This window comes from Varanus komodoensis, unplaced genomic scaffold (genome assembly GCF_004798865.1).
Source record: "Varanus komodoensis strain SLA01 unplaced genomic scaffold, ASM479886v1 scaffold33, whole genome shotgun sequence".
NCBI classification, from domain to species: Eukaryota; Metazoa; Chordata; class Lepidosauria; order Squamata; family Varanidae; genus Varanus; species Varanus komodoensis.
In genome coordinates this window covers 3,703,839-3,719,434 of record NW_025335817.1, presented here as the reverse complement: position 1 = coordinate 3,719,434, position 15,596 = coordinate 3,703,839, and the positions used below count along the sequence as shown (strand labels likewise).

Below are 15,596 nucleotides of genomic sequence, written 5' to 3'. Positions count from 1 at the left end.
AAAGCTGTCAGGCACAAAAGAAGGAGAGGGACGATAGAGCCTTTGGGCTGCTGCTGCCGTAGAGGGAAAAGTTCTTGAGGGATGTGCTGATGATGCAACTTGGAAGAAATATTGCACGTGTGGGTGTGTGCAGGGGGGAGAGAGAGGATAGAACTAGACGAAGGGAGAGCAAAGTAGAAATGGAGAGAAGAGAAGACAAAAGTATCCACTGTGTGTTCCTATATTCCCGTACTTAGGCTGCAGTCCTGCATGTACCTGCCTAGGAGTAAACCCCACTGAACTCAGTGGGACTCATTTTGTAGTACAGGATGGACTGAAGGTAGGTTTCCAGATGTTTGAGGCTTCAAGTCACAGAAAGCCCTGCCAGCATGGTCAGTGAGGATTGTTGGGAATTGGTGTTTAAAACATCTGGAGATCTGCTTTCTGCCCACTTCTGTCTTAGGAGATGCATTGGATAGGATTGTACTGTTTGATTCTCCCACTTTCTGGGTATTGGTCATAAAGATCCTATAGGAAACTTGAGTTTACATCCACATTTTAAACCAGCCTTTTTTCTTGTTGATTTGATTTAGCATTTTAAAATCATCTTAATTTAAACCAGCCTAACCTTTTTGCAAGTGTGACACCCACTAACCCAAAATCTGGTCTTGATGCCTTTTTGAGCCTCCAAATTCAGCACAAAGTTTGAGAAATCCTGCCATATCCTTTGCATACTAAAGGATAAGGCAAAGACTACAGATAACAGCTACCTACTAAGGTAAAATGTAGTTATATGAAGCATTATTGTCAAAATGGTGCAAATTCCCCAAATACTTTTCCAAGGCATTCAAATTTGATGTTGAAAGTTGCAAAGTGGGCATGCAAAGACACTACCCTCTCCATCCCAGAGAACCTATGTGTGACATAGGTTCTCTCTAAAAATATGCAAGGATCAAATAAATAAAAAATAATAATTCAATACAGTGAACATGCCTTGTATTCGGAAGATATCACCTGTGTTAGCAGTCATTCTTGCTTGATGTATTACTTTTTATTTTAAATGCATTATAAAATGTCTCATGAAGGTATTTCCCTGGGCGTGCTTCCATTTTAACATGTCTGTTATTTATTGATAATATGTGTCCTTTCTCAATAAACTGAGCCTTAGTCCATTTAAGGGAGGAAACAACATACTCTGAAAGAGATTCTTAATGTGTTTTTTTAAAAATACCACAACTTAAGTTTACATAATTTTAGCCCATAATGTTGATTGTACTTTAAACAACCAAATCCAAGGGACTGGATTGCTAATAAAACAGCCTTTTCCATAGCTGTACTTGTCTCTGTTCAGAAGAGATTATGTAGTGTGGTCTAATACGCTGATAAAATTTATTTCTCTTCAAGTATTTGACATGTTCTCACCCATTCTCCATTTCCTTTTCATGCAAACTAATGTGCTTCAGAGAAATCCAACTACATTGTAATTTAGTGCCAGCACTGTGCACAGGGTACCTCTGAGTTGTTTTTTGCTTGCTTGCTTGTTCTTCTGTCAGAGTTTATTTCAATGCAGCCGCCCTCTTCTTTACACCCGTATTCCAGTCAAATAGCTTTCCTTGCCTCTCTGAATACAGGAATACCGGGTGGTGGCTGTTACACACATGTGTCTGGAGCCCAACTTTTCTGGCAATGTTGAGGCAGGCACTCACAGCCCTTGAGGTTCTCTGCCTCTTCATTGTTAGCAGTTGTGCCGCTGGTGTACCAGGCCTTGTCCTTCAGTATAGGATGTTAGAATTCACAGGTCACAGGTGCTTGCCATGCTGCAGTCTCTATCGGTCTTTGCTAGAAGTGTTCTGAAAGAGTCCTCTGTATCCAGCCTGCTGCCCTCAGCACTGTAGAGGCAGTGCCTTTGAAGTCAAGTGTGAAGAAATTGTGGAGTGAGCAGGTGTAAAGAAATGGGGTTTTTTCTACTTGATGGACCACGTAGATATTCAAAAAGACAAGTCAAGATTTTGATCTGCCATTTACATATGCTCAGAAAGCAAAATACGCCTGTATTTTGGGAAGTGCCTTGTGTTTAAAAGCCCAGAGCTGTACTTTATTTTTGTTAGAATGTCAACAATGAAATACTTGGAATGCTTTTCAATATCTTCCAACACAAGCAAACAATTAAAAAGTACATTAGTTAATCTAGCAAATTATCCTAGTAGAATGTGAAGCAGAACAGCCCTGGTTCTGGGATGGGCTTGTGAGTGAGGAATTGTTGAAAAGTAGACAAATTAAGTAATTCAGAGTCTCTGCCATTCCTGGAAAAGAGAAGGATTTGTAGTGAACTTGCAAGGAGGAAAAAAGGATTTAAGGGAAGTCCAAACAGGAGGTAGTGCCCTAAAGCTAATCCCGACACATGGCCACAGTAACCAAAGTGGATGAGGAATAAAGTTAGAGAGTACGAAACACATCCACTCACTTTTATAGGAGTCTGAGCCAGTATTCTTTCTGCTAGGTGGGAGAGCTACACTAAATAGTTGCATTCCAGTCAAATACAGTTTAAAAACCAATGCAGCCTGCTGATTCCAGTGTCATTGGAGCTAATTTGCTCCAGATTTTACTATGAATTAGGAAGGAGTTATCCATGGTGCTAACCCAAAATAGGTTAGGCACCACATCACTTTACATAAAAAGAAAAGGAGATGTGAAGCAGGAGGCTATGATTTGTACAAGGACCTGCTGAAGATAGGATAGAATTGTGAGAGCATCTCTCCCTGAGTCGGCATGGCCTCTCCTGTAGCTGCAAGTTTTGTGTGTGTTGAAGTACTTCAGTCTCAGTGCATGAAGGAAAAATATTTAGAGGGGTGATGTTGGATTACTGATGTTTTGCCTAACTCTTTGCAGTTAGGCAAAAACATTGATTAGCCAGCCTCAAACGAAGCTAGTCAAAATGTGGTAGAGAAGTGACAAAATCACAGCCTGTTCTTTCTGGCCTTATCCCACTGAACTCTGGAGTTTTTCCTGCTCCAAATGTGCTTGTGTTATACCTTCAGAAAAGAGATTAAATTTATTTTATTCAATATACACTGAATTTTACAGTTCTGCTTCAACTCCTCTCATCTGATTTGACCTTTTGCACATGACCAGCAGAACCATTAAGACAGATGATCTTCTTTGCCATGTTTCCCACCTCTGTTGCAGCAGGGTGCTCAGTGATGATCTCCGGCTCCCCCAGGGGTGCCGGCTCGCACAGAGCCTCTGCTGCTTGCCACATGCCGGCAGCTCGGAACAGGAGCGAACATACGGTCTTCCTGGCCCTCCTGCTGCTCTGCTCCTTCTTTCCATGCCTCTTCCCTAGGGTCCCTCACTTGCCCCATTACCCCTTTTCTCTGCTGTATTGTCTGTGTTGAAGTTAGTTAATTGTTAGTAAATACAGTTGTATGTAGTAAGAAAAGCCTAAGATGATCCAATACAAAACTAATGATTTAATAAAAAAGCCATTATCTGTACTGTGGATGAAACTCATTATCCATTTTCCTTTATTTGCATTTTATGATTGGGAATTAAGCTTTTTTCGGGGCAGGGGTCTCTGTGAACCTGCCCACTTCAAGCATTACATTGCAGATACATGTTCTTAGCACAGTGTGGAAGGCCTTTAGGTATGGCCTCCTGCCAGAAGGCTCAGTCAAAGGTTTCCCATCTGCAGTCAGACTATACAGTGTATATGAAGCTTCCCCCCCGCCTCGGGTTTTTTGAGTTTCTAAAGCATTATCCCTGTCATTTAAAAAAGAGTCAAAATATAGAACCCCAGAAGGCTGATTGTGCATCTAAACTGGAAAGTTTTCAGGTTCAGGGCATGGCTCTGCTGAGGAGAGGCATCACAAGCGTGGCTCCGCCTGCCTTCATGGTTTGCCAGAATGCACAAGCAACAGCCATTCTTGTGCCATCTGGGCAGCTCATACTGATGGTGTCTCAGAGATGGGGCTCAAACAATGTCAAGCATTAAGCACTAAAAACCTAAATACTGGCACATGGGTTCTTTAGTCCGTCTGCACCATGGTCATACAGGTTGAAGGGGTTAAAGCCCAAATGATGAATGCTAGATCCAGTGATAAAAGAAAAAGTCACAGACACCTCCCCCCGCCACACAAATGTACTTCTAGCCATTCCCTCTACTCCATCCTTAGGAACACCCTTAAGCTGTTTCCTGTTGAGTCAAAACCTTTGCCCATCTGGTCCAGTCTTGTCAGCACTGAGTGGCAGCCGTGCTCCAGGGTTTTAACGGGTTTTTTCAGCCCTATCAGGAGGTGCTAGGGTCTGAATCTGGGAAACAGGTGCTGTACCTCTTGAGTGCTGGCATTCTGTGGCATGGTGTACTCCAGATGGTTTGGATTACATGTGCTATCATCGTGACCATGACTCATGTTGGCTGGGGCTGATGGGAGTTCCTTTCCCTCTCAAGGGGAGAGTGCCTTGTTTAGAGAAGGCTACTGTACTTGGACATTCATACGTAGCTGTGCATACCAGAGGATCCCTTGGCTGTGAGTTTGTTGATGAGTGAAGGCTAGATCAGGCATCGGCAAAAGTCCATATGTGCCTTCAGGGCACAAGCCTGCCAGCCATGAAGTCTTTGCTGATGGATTGCCTACGCCTTCCTGTAGAATCTCTTGAAATGGCAGGGACAGAATCTGATTGGGGATTACTGCAATTCATGGGGGATCTGGTGATTGGTGGCTACTCGTCTTGATGACGATATGCTACCTCCACCATCAGAGGAAATATGCCTCTGTACAAGAGTTGCTGGGGAGCATGGGCAAGAAGGTGCTGTTGTGCTCAAGTCCTGCATGAGGGTTTCCCATGGGCAGCTGGATTGACCCTTGTGGAAATAGAATGCTGGATTAGATGGACTCTTGTACTAATCCTGCACAGCTCTCTTTCCTTTTTAAAACCAAGGAACTACAGGAGGTCAGCCACTGGAAGCTTCTTGTTCAAATCTAGACATTGGGGGATGCCTCTCAGCCCTCAGTTGTTAATGGGATCTGTGGCATTTGGATTTGTTTCTAGACTGTGTTAAGGCAGGGCCTACACAGTAGTGTGAGCAGGAGCCTCAAGTTTCTTTCTGTCTTGGGTGTTGATGCTGCTTCTAAGCTGCCATGTATCTGTTGGTCAGGAAAGGCTAGTGGTGTCTGACCCTGTGGAGAAGGCTTAAGCACTTTTCTGTGGGGTTTGAGTGATCAGGGGTAAACTGCAGTCAGTTGGTTGCCTGCTGGCCTCTCTTTCTCACCCTCCCCTCTCTCTCCCAGTTACAACTGGCCTGTGTGTGAGGCACCACAGAGTGGCAGTATGGGGCTGCACCAGACCAGTGGGAGAATTCTCTGCTTACAGTTAAAATGTGCATAGGCTCTGCTTTAGGAAAGCTATCAAATAAAATATAGTTTGCCTAGCCTGTGGGACGCAGTAAGCTTTTCTATAGCGTTGCCTCTTGTGTATCTTTATATGCAGAATTTCCCTTTCTATCTCTGCTAGCCTGGTATTCTTAAATGAGCCCTCTGTGCAAAGATAACAGCATCAAATATGATCTTTGTTGCAAACTGAGTTATGTTGTCCTTGCTTATAGCTAAGCTAAAAATCTTCGAAGGCATATGCTTTCAGCTTCAGGTTGTTTTAGCCTGCACTCCATGCAGCTCCAAAACAGCGACTTCACTGCAAATAGCACTCTTATTAATATGCACAACATGAAACACTTTGAATAGAAGGTTATTAGAATGCTAGTTTGTATCCTCCAGTGAATGAAATGATGTGTGATTATGAAGTCATCAGGCATGGACCAGTAAGACTCGAGAGAGCCTCCCCCCTCGGAGGTCCTTAGGGTGCCATTGATTGGTGACCATGTGTTCGTGCCCGATAGACTGTGAAATGGTGTGTTGCTACACGGCTGTGTTGCACCTGCGCCCCACCGAGGTGATTGATTGGTTTGGTCATGTGGAATGTTCCCATCTGGTCTGCAGTAATGTGTTCCTCAGCAAATCGCAAGTGCTGCTTGAATAACGGCAGCGAGCAGTCGCAAAAGGTGAAGCAAGATGATCCTTTAAAAAATAAACGAGGATTTCAAGCCATGCTTTCTCCTAGTTGCATGTATTTTATAAAACAAAGGGCTTGGTGCCCAGTGCCTGTAATGACTCTAGAAAGCTGAGCAATACTTTATAAATAGTAACTGACCTTAAAAAAAAATAAGGAATCATCAGGATTAAAATAGAGATGTAACCCTCAACCACAATTGAACACTTTTCCTGTATCAAATACCTGATAGATTCATCATTCTTAAACCCTCCAACATCTGCATATACAAATACAATTGAAAGAAGTAGTTGCTTTATTTATTATGAACTTGGCAGACCTGAAATCTAAATGATAAATTATTATGTGGTCATCATAGGTTCCCCCCTTTTTTGGTTCCTTAGTGATATTGGGCGGTCTTGTTTGATTATTTCTTACTCGGTTCTTTTCATAATTGATCTATTCATTCCACCTAATGACTAATTACATATCGGACCATTTCATCAGCACTATTCATCATTGTAGAATGTAATAATGACATTTCAACAAAGGAAAAAATAAATATGCAAATAAGAACTCATTAACATTTGCACGAGCTGTTTGAATAATCACATTGCTGACAAGGCTGTAATTAACCGAAATTGATGCTGTGTTCAGGATTTGATGGTGTGTTTTCTCAGCATTTTATTGCTGCAGCTCTGGGGGCTGGATTGAAGTTCTGCTCTTTGAGCATCTTCTCTGACTTGATATGATGGGTTGTGCCAGCAACCAGAGGCTTTGGGGAGTTCATAATCCATCTAAGACCTGCCCTCAGTGCAAATACAGATACATGGTTTAAATTAGTTTAGTTCTAATGAAGCACAATTAGACTTCTGTAATTATACTACAAATGTAAGGAAGGATGAGAATAAAAAAATAGTCATTTTTAGCAGCTTTGCTACATGTATCACATAACACTGATTTACAACTATTAGTTGCATGTAGAATTACACAAACGTTGAAAATTTTTGGTTAGCAAAACGGTTCAACTTGGAAGGTTTGAGTTTATTGTAATTTAAAATCAGTTGTTTAGGAAAATCAAATTATAAAATACTTATCATTTCATAGCAGTTTTGTTTGCAGTATTCTTTTTTTCTGCATCCATGCCTTCACTTGGATATTAAGTGAAATACTCAAAAGACAATAAAGATGTTTATGTCAGGTTGCTTTGAATGACTGCAAATGCTGATTATAACAAATTTAAGGAATTTTCTTTGTTGAATATGTACCCATGCCACATGGTTCAATATGGAACATTAACTTGACAAGGATAATAGATTGTGGTGTAAGGAGACAATTTTGCCTGCAGCTTCACTGTTCCTCATTGGGGGAAGGGGAAAACAAGTTTACAGTAAGGAATTAACACTGAAATTGTTCTGCTTAACACTAGTTGCATTCCTAATATTCATCCTATAATTCAGTACAACATTTCGGTGTTCACAGAAGCACCAGTGGTAAACCAAGAAATTTTATTTTTTCAAAAAAGAAAGATAATACAAAACAGGGGTCAGTTCAAATGTAATACCATCCAAAAGTTTGAACAAGCCTAGCATTCATGCTTCTCCCTGCGCTTTTCCTCACTTACAATTTAGTGACAAACCATAATTTGCTGTATCTGCACTATGCAAATTACACTGTGGGCTCAGTTTGGGCTAACAACTATCAGATGGATCCATAGTTGTAACAACTATCAGATGGATCCATAGTTGGCTGCAGAGTCAGGCGCAAAGAGTGCTCCTCAATGGCAATTCCTCATGCTGGGGAGAAGTAATGGGTGAGGTACTCATCCACCCAGTGCTCATCCACATTCTTATTAATGATTTGGATGGGAAGGTGCAGGCGATTCTTTTCACATCTGCAGGTGACACGAAATGGGTACACCCCAGGAAACAGAAACAACATTCAAAGTGGTCTTGATAGGTTTGAATGCTGGGCTGAAGTTCACAAAAAGAGAATTGGAATTGTTGTAGATCACTAGCTGAATATGAGCCAGCAGTGTGGTGTTGCTGTCAAGAAAAGCAAATATAGCAGCCCAATGCTGTATTGGCCTGCATTAATAGAAATGTTCCTTCCAAACATGAAAATACTAGCTCCCCTCTATTCTGTACTGGTTCAGCTTGAGTACTGTTCCAGTACTGGGCACCACAGTTTAGAACAACACAGACAAATGGGAAAAGGTTCAGGAAACAGCAACAAAGATTATCAGGGGACAGGAGACAAAGCCCAACAAGGAAAGACTGGAAGAATTGATCATGTCTAGCCCTGAGAAGAGAAGACTGAGCTGAGATAAGCCAGTATGGTTCAACTACTTGAAAGGTTGTCACACAGAGGAAGGCCAGGATTTTTCTCAACTATGGCAGTGCAAGACATAGAATAATGGGTTCAAGCTAGAAGAAGCCAGATTCCAGGTGAACATTGGATGAACTTCCTGATAGTTGGAGCAAAATGGCAGTGGAACCAATTACTTGGGGAAGTTGTGGGCTCTCCCACACTGGAAGCATTCTGGATGGAGCTGGGCAGCCGTCTATTAGAGATGCTTTAAGCTGGAATTCTACATTGAGCAGGGGTTTGGACATGAAGGCCACCTTGGCCCCTTTCAGCTCTCCTATAACTCTGTGGTTAATAATCCTGTGTCTCACAGACACTTTGACCACTTCAGCCAAACTTTCAGAATGCAGTGATTTCAGTTTCTTTTTTAATATTTGTGTGTCTAAGCACATAGAAGGCTTGGCCAATGCATTTCAGTGGTAAGCATTCCCATTTAGTAAGCATGAGAAGCCTACTAGGCTAGAGCAAGGGCTTAGCATCCTGTTTCCAGCAGTGGTTAGCCAATTGCTTCGAAGATGCTCACAAGCAGGATGTGAAAGCAGTAGTTCTCTGATACCTGAGCTGGGCAGCTTGCTGTGTTGAATTCTGGAGCATGTTTGAGTATGCTCCATTTGTCTGGAATGGTGGTAAAGTATAAGAACATCAGAAGAACCCTCCTGCATCAGACCAGTGGTCCATTTGGTCAAGCATTCTGTTTATACAGTAGTCAGCCAGATACCCACAGGATTCCACAAGCAGGGCAGGAGTATAACAGCACCTTCCTGCCCATGCTCACCAGTGGCTGGTGGATGCAGGTACACTGCCTCTGATCCTGGAGGTAGCACAGTTCCATCAGGACAAGTAGCCATTGATACCCTTCTCCATGAATGTGTCCAGTCCCCCTTTAAAGCCATTCACATCAGTGGCCATTGTTACCAATCTGTCAGATTTAGCTGCTATCTGGGTATCACCTTACTGGATGCTTCCCAAGTTTTCCCTGTGCAGCTCCCTGCTCTGACTGGTCTGTCCTTGCCCCTCTTCTTGGCAGGAATCCCCCACAACTAGCTTCCCAGAAACCCTCAAGTGTTTAGGAGCACTGTTGGAAACATTCCCAAGGGCAGTGCTTTTCAATTAACAGTTTTTTGAGAAGAAGCTTAGAAATTGGCTAGTGACTAAACACACTTGGAGAACCGCAGTCAGCTCAGCTCACAGATGCTTCACACACACAAAATAAAACTAATTTTCTGGGTAAATTATTCATGGCAAAATTTTCTGGTTCTTTTAGATGCAAAGAGGAAGTGAAATTGTGGACCTCTGAACTGTCAAACAAAGTGAAATACTCGTTTATTTCTCTTGTAAAATCACCACACAACTAAGTAAGCAACACACAATCCGAAGGTCAGCAAAAGGAAGCTATTCAAGTAACAATATGCTTACAACCATAATTATTTTTATTAAGCTGTGAAAAATAATTATACCTTAGTTATGAGTTAACATTCTGCATATATTTAGTAACTGCTTATAAACTGCAGCCATCCAGGAACAAGACCACCTGGGATGAGAACACAATTAAAATGATAATAGGCCCAATGAGAAGACAGGATATTTGCTTATCTTTTGCCCAAGGGAAGGGTGCCCATTAACAAAAGCCTGGAAATGTAAACAGCACAACAAATCTTTTGAAATATTTATCCATTGGAGAAGGAGCAGTTGTTTTTAAGCTGCAACATTAAGCAGAAATAAAAACAAAGGAATGGCATTGCTATAATAAGAGTCACTTGGCTTTTATTGTCTTACCCGATAGTACTAGTGTGAGTTTTGTATGCATAGCATTCTCAGTATGCTGACTAGAAAAATGAGGCTGTTCAAATTTTAAACTGCCAGGATTAAGGAAATGTAAAGTCACCACACCCGTTGTCTTTTGGTGGGTCTGCTTCCAGGCCTGGCATTAACTCTGAAAGGCATTGCAGAGCTATTCCATCCTTTATTTTTATTAATATTCTATGGTAAGAAAATGTGATAGAAAGACACAGGGAAGTTACAAGTGGATAACAACATCATCTAGACCCCTGTAAGTTTCTGTGAATGAAGCAGTGCAATTGTACATTAAAAGCCTTGTCAAAAAACAGCCTTCATTTTTTCCTCGAACCGTACCACAAGCAGTCTGTGGTTTTTCAGCATCTCATACACCTCAGGGAAATTGAAATGAATTCTCTCTCCCTGCTTACACAACAAAAGAGCCCAGGAGCAGGAAACAGGCCTGAAAAGAGAGATCTAGGAGAGGGCAAGGGATTTGCAAATGTTATCATGTGGATTGCTTCTCTTCAGGGTTCTAGGAAGCCAGCCCTTTCACCAGAAACTTAGTTCTATACCACCTGCTTTCCTGCTTCTTGCCTCCAAGAGTCAGTATTTGGTGGTCATTGGGCTCCCTCAGTCCTTGTTTGGCTGGTTTTTTCCTGAATACTTTTTGGATACTTTTTCAAACCTTGTGTTTACCCTGAGGATGTTGCTATCTCTGTCTTGTTTCTCAGTGGCCCATTTCAGTTGCAGTCCTGGACAAAGTCCCCAGCTGTGTTCTCTTTTAGAAGAGGCGATCTAGTGCAGATTTTCTATTTTTCTGGTTCTCTATCAGATTGAACTGCTATACTCTGCAACAGAAGACTGACATTAATAGCTGTCAAAAAGCACAAAATCACCAAAGCAAAGTCTCTTCTTCATTTTACATGTCTTTAGTGAACTCTGATCCCCTCCTTATTTAGTCTCAGTTGGATTTGGACAGTTTGGCCCTTGAACTGTCTGTAAGGAAACTATAACACTGAGTAGCTGTATTAACCAAGGCACTGTCTGGAAGCATGCAGCTAGATGGAGGAAACTAAGACTCCTAGCAAACGATTGGTATGACTGAGGTAAGAGGATCCTGATATTCTCTGTCATTTTCCATTAGGAGGAAGGACCTGTCCAGCAATAAGCACATACTAAAGAGCTTGCTACAGAGCAGAAACATTTGGTTCGTCCTGTTTATCCATGGAATTCACAATTAATAGCAAACTACATAGTAATGATTAATCAATGGATTTGGACTTGGTTCCCAGAAGTCTGTTTAGGGATCAAGTGGGAATAAAGATGTTCCTGATTGTTCAAGGTTCTTTTTAAGAGTGAGTAGATTCCCCAAATCTTCTGATATGGGCCTGTTGATCTTGCCACACAGAACAATCTTGCAAAGATGTTTACTAGCTTGTTGAAGGAATGATCAAGAGCTCTGTCCCCCATCCAGGAGCCCACTGCATCTCCACGCGAGTCTTACAGGAGGGCTTTTCTTCATCTTGCACCACACTTGGTGTCTGTGTCCCCACCACACAGAGGGGGAATGAGCTGATCTGCCACTGCTCACTTAATTGGATAGAATCCCTTTTCCCTTGTGGCTGTCAGGCGGGATTTAAATATAAGGTTGCCATAGAACTTAATGAGTCTTTCAATAATCGAGATTTGCAAAAGATTCTCCTATACCTTTGTTCATGCAACATGCTTTATTTATTTATTTATTTATTTATTTAAACATTTTTATGCCACCCCATTCGCCGAAGCCTTGGGGCGGCTTACAACAATAAATTAAAAGTAATTATAATATAAATTACAATAAATATAAACATTAAATTAAAAATACAAAAATACAATATAAAATAAGCCGCCCTGGCCAGAAATGGAAGGAGTAGGTAGTGCATGGAACGTGTCTTTATATTGCTTTCTTCTTCTGGAGCTGTTAAGCTCTCTAAAGTTGAATAGAAACTTCTGCTCTATATTGGCTTTGCAATCAACAATTGTCTTTTATAATTCTTGAATTCTACTTACAATCCCTTCCATTTTATTTGGGGAAGTGTGCAGATGTCCAAGAAAGAGCATACCAACTTTCTGTTATTTGAATTTCCATTGAATTTAAAAGATTGTACAATCAATAACACAGTAGTTTACTAGACAGTGCAGGGGGCTCTCATTCATGCCAGCAGGGCATGTTGGGAAGGAATGAATCTTGCCCATTGCACACTGGACAAGGCCAAGGTCGCTGTGCTCTCAGGGGCATGCTCAATGTCGGCAGTGTGACAATGTTCCCAGCACTGTGCAGTACCGAAATATGCAGCTTTGAAGAACTGGGCTGCACATCTAGAACAAAGGTGCCCCCTGGTTTGCCTCCTGACACTGACCCTTGCGTCACTGCCTGTGCAGTAGCTTTGAATGCGTCTTCAACAAATATTTACACAGCTCCTGCTAGTCTGCGTGCTCTCTTTCAAAACATAGTAGTATGAATGTATTAATATGTATTAATGGAGGGGCCAGTGAGGAAACCTGGTGTGCAAGTGGCACCAGTTGACCAGGATGGCAAAAATAGAAGCAGGCTGCTTACATCTGATGCCCGAATGCTGTCAGATAAGGGTGACATGCAAAATCGGAAGTTTTTCTAGTTCATTAGAGGTATTTTCAGTCTATCAAGTGGCATGGATGGTGGCGGGAACTGAGGCATACTTTTATTGTTAGAAGGGCAGGATGGAGAGGCATAGATTTCCTCAAGCCATCTTAGAAGGTAGAAAAATACTAAATAATACAAATGTAATAAATTGAATCAAATCAAATAAAGTGATTAACTGCAATTGAGTAGGTCCTTAGTATTCAGAAGCTGAACTTGTGGAACTGGATTGTGTAACTCAACCATGATTAATTTCTCTGTTGAGAGAAAAGGGCTTGCATCAATTTCCAAGCGAGACTTGGGGTCCTTTTGATCTCTTTCAGGAATTTCTCATGGAGATACAGCATGTTGTCTTTACTTGCAAAGTGGCAGAAGCCCTTTCCATAGAATGAAACACACATAGAATTAGAAGGGTCCAATAAGGCAGGTGGGTCCAGCCCCCTGCTCAGTGTAGGGCTCCGAGTGAAAGCATCAAGTTAGAAGCTTCCTCCATAAAGTTTAATGCCAGGTGATGTACTGCGTTTGGTACTGCTGACCTGAAGATGCTAAAACTGGAAAGCTATACGAGACCCCACATTTTGAAATTATCTTAATCAGATGTACATGGGTGATTATCATCCACTAAATAGTGGTATCAGTTCCCCAAGAACCAGCCCATAAATAGCTAAAGTAGCACCACCTCCACAAGGGAGAAGTATCAGGCTGGGAAAACCCTGCAGTATGATGCACACCCCATCTTTAGAAAATAATCCCAGAGGGGCAGACTGGCTGCGGGTGGGGAGGGGAAGCGGGAGATGGGGGAGGGGGAGTGAGTGACTGGGGTCCTGAACAAGGAGCTCTCCACTTGGTAACTTTTTTTTTTTTTTTTTTTGGCAATCCTGCTTATTGGTTTTTGTCTGGGTATGTATCCCCCCTTTTATGTTTCAAACACCTAAGGTAGCAACCTGTGATCAAATGATACAATAAAATCACATCACTGCAAAATAGTAAATGTAATGGCAGTGGATTAAAATTGCCATCTGTCTTCCCCGTACTTGTTTCCCCAACACATCCTTCCTCTGGTAGCTGGTGACAAAGGGCATGTGACTACTGTGGCTTTTTCTGAAATGGAGCTCAGGTTGGTGGCTTGTTTCACAGCCAGATGAGACTGTTCTGAGTAGAAAATCAAGTGATAGAAGTAGCATTATATATAAGCACACAAAATTACTAGCCTGCATTTTAAAGCAGAAGCCTGAACTGCATTGCCATGTTGGTTATGGAAACACAGAATATTAGTCTCTTAAGAGGCCATTATTCTGAGGCATGAGGCTAGCAGTGATCTGTTTGGGACACCTGAACAAATTCAGTCCCTGTTTACAGAGGGGATTTTAAAACATCATTTGCATTGCCATGCACACTCGCAAAGTAGGATAATGTGTATAGTTGTGAATGCTCTGAGCCAGTGGACTGTACAACCATGGCAATCTGTAGAGGACAGTACTTTTCGTAAATGTATGTGGAGAAGGTGTACTTCAGCATTTGAGAGATGCAAGTGTCAGGTTCTCCTCTGTCAAAGTAATTTTCCCAGACTTTGTAATGTACTCTTGTTCAAATATTTGTCTTAAAACCTGCCTGGAATATTGCACACTTTAGTCAAAGTTGTATATTGTTTGGTATAAGGTTTCTTATTTACAAGAAAGAAAATGCTGAGTCTACTTAACGTGAGCAGCATGATTCATGCTGTTTCAAACAATTTTGCATGTTAGGTATTTTATTTGCTTGGCCTCTGATGTTGTTAGGAGCAGACTGCTTGAGCAGAAAATTTTTAACTTTTCTTTTGCTTTTCAACAAAGCTGTTTCAGTCTCCCAAGCAAGTGATAGTGAAATATGATTTTAAACAAGATTTACTTGATAATTGAAACAGCAAAAATGATCTTATAAGACATCAGAAGCCTGTACTGTTTCATTGCACAGGGATCAAACATGTTAAAAACCCTTTTGAGGTTTTTTATTTTTACTTTAACAAAGTAAGTAACCAATATGTGTAGTTTCTGTTTCTCTTAAAATGTGAACTGTTTTAAATATCAAACATCTGGACTAATTTGCTTTTATATACTTTTTATAGTATCTTGTTCTATCTTTAAGATCTCTAGTTATTAAGTTCTTAACATTTCTGTTGAGTAGATACATTTTCATTTTTTAAAATTTAAAATTTATTTTATAGGGAAGACATCAGAAAGAAGTCCATTTCCATTGTTTGGTCGAGATCCAGGACTTTCAGGCTGTCAGGTAAACATTTAAATCTAGTTTTGGGGACAAAAACCACAAGGGACTGAAGAGACTTTTCCTTAGAGGTGTGGCACACACAAATGTTAGTACTATATTTCTAACAAGCCTAACACAGAGATAAGTAGAGGCAAACATGGGAAAATTAGCATTTGCTGTCACTTTCCCTGTAAACCACAGAAAATGAATAAAACATCATTTCCCAGCTTTTAGATATAACTAGGGATGGGATGTAAACCTTAGTATTTGCCACTGTTGAATACTATGTAATGCAAAAAGAGTCTGAGGATGATATTTAGAACATGGAAACCTTACAGGGATTACAGGGAGATGGCACCAAGGTTGAGCTGCTCTTAGGTGTGGTGGGAGAAAACTCGAATGCAACTCATCATGGTTTGGTTAATCCAAAAGTCAATTCTAAAAACTTTCTGCGGATAATTGTTCACATAATGGTAAAGTATCAATAAATACTTTCGGATGGATATTTGATTTTAATATGTGCCTA

At 41.2% G+C, this 15,596-nt stretch overlaps 1 protein-coding gene across 5 annotated transcripts in view; it reads left to right on the top strand.

The window, feature by feature from the left end:
* TCF12 (transcription factor 12) overlaps positions 1-15,596 on the top strand; it is a 127,357-nt gene that overhangs the window by 44,518 nt on the left and 67,243 nt on the right. For all 5 annotated transcript variants that reach the window (XM_044439011.1, XM_044439009.1, XM_044439008.1 and 2 more), the window contains one exon: positions 15,030-15,094. In XM_044439011.1, the coding sequence (XP_044294946.1) occupies positions 15,030-15,094 (65 nt within the window). The remainder of the gene's footprint in view (positions 1-15,029; positions 15,095-15,596) is intronic.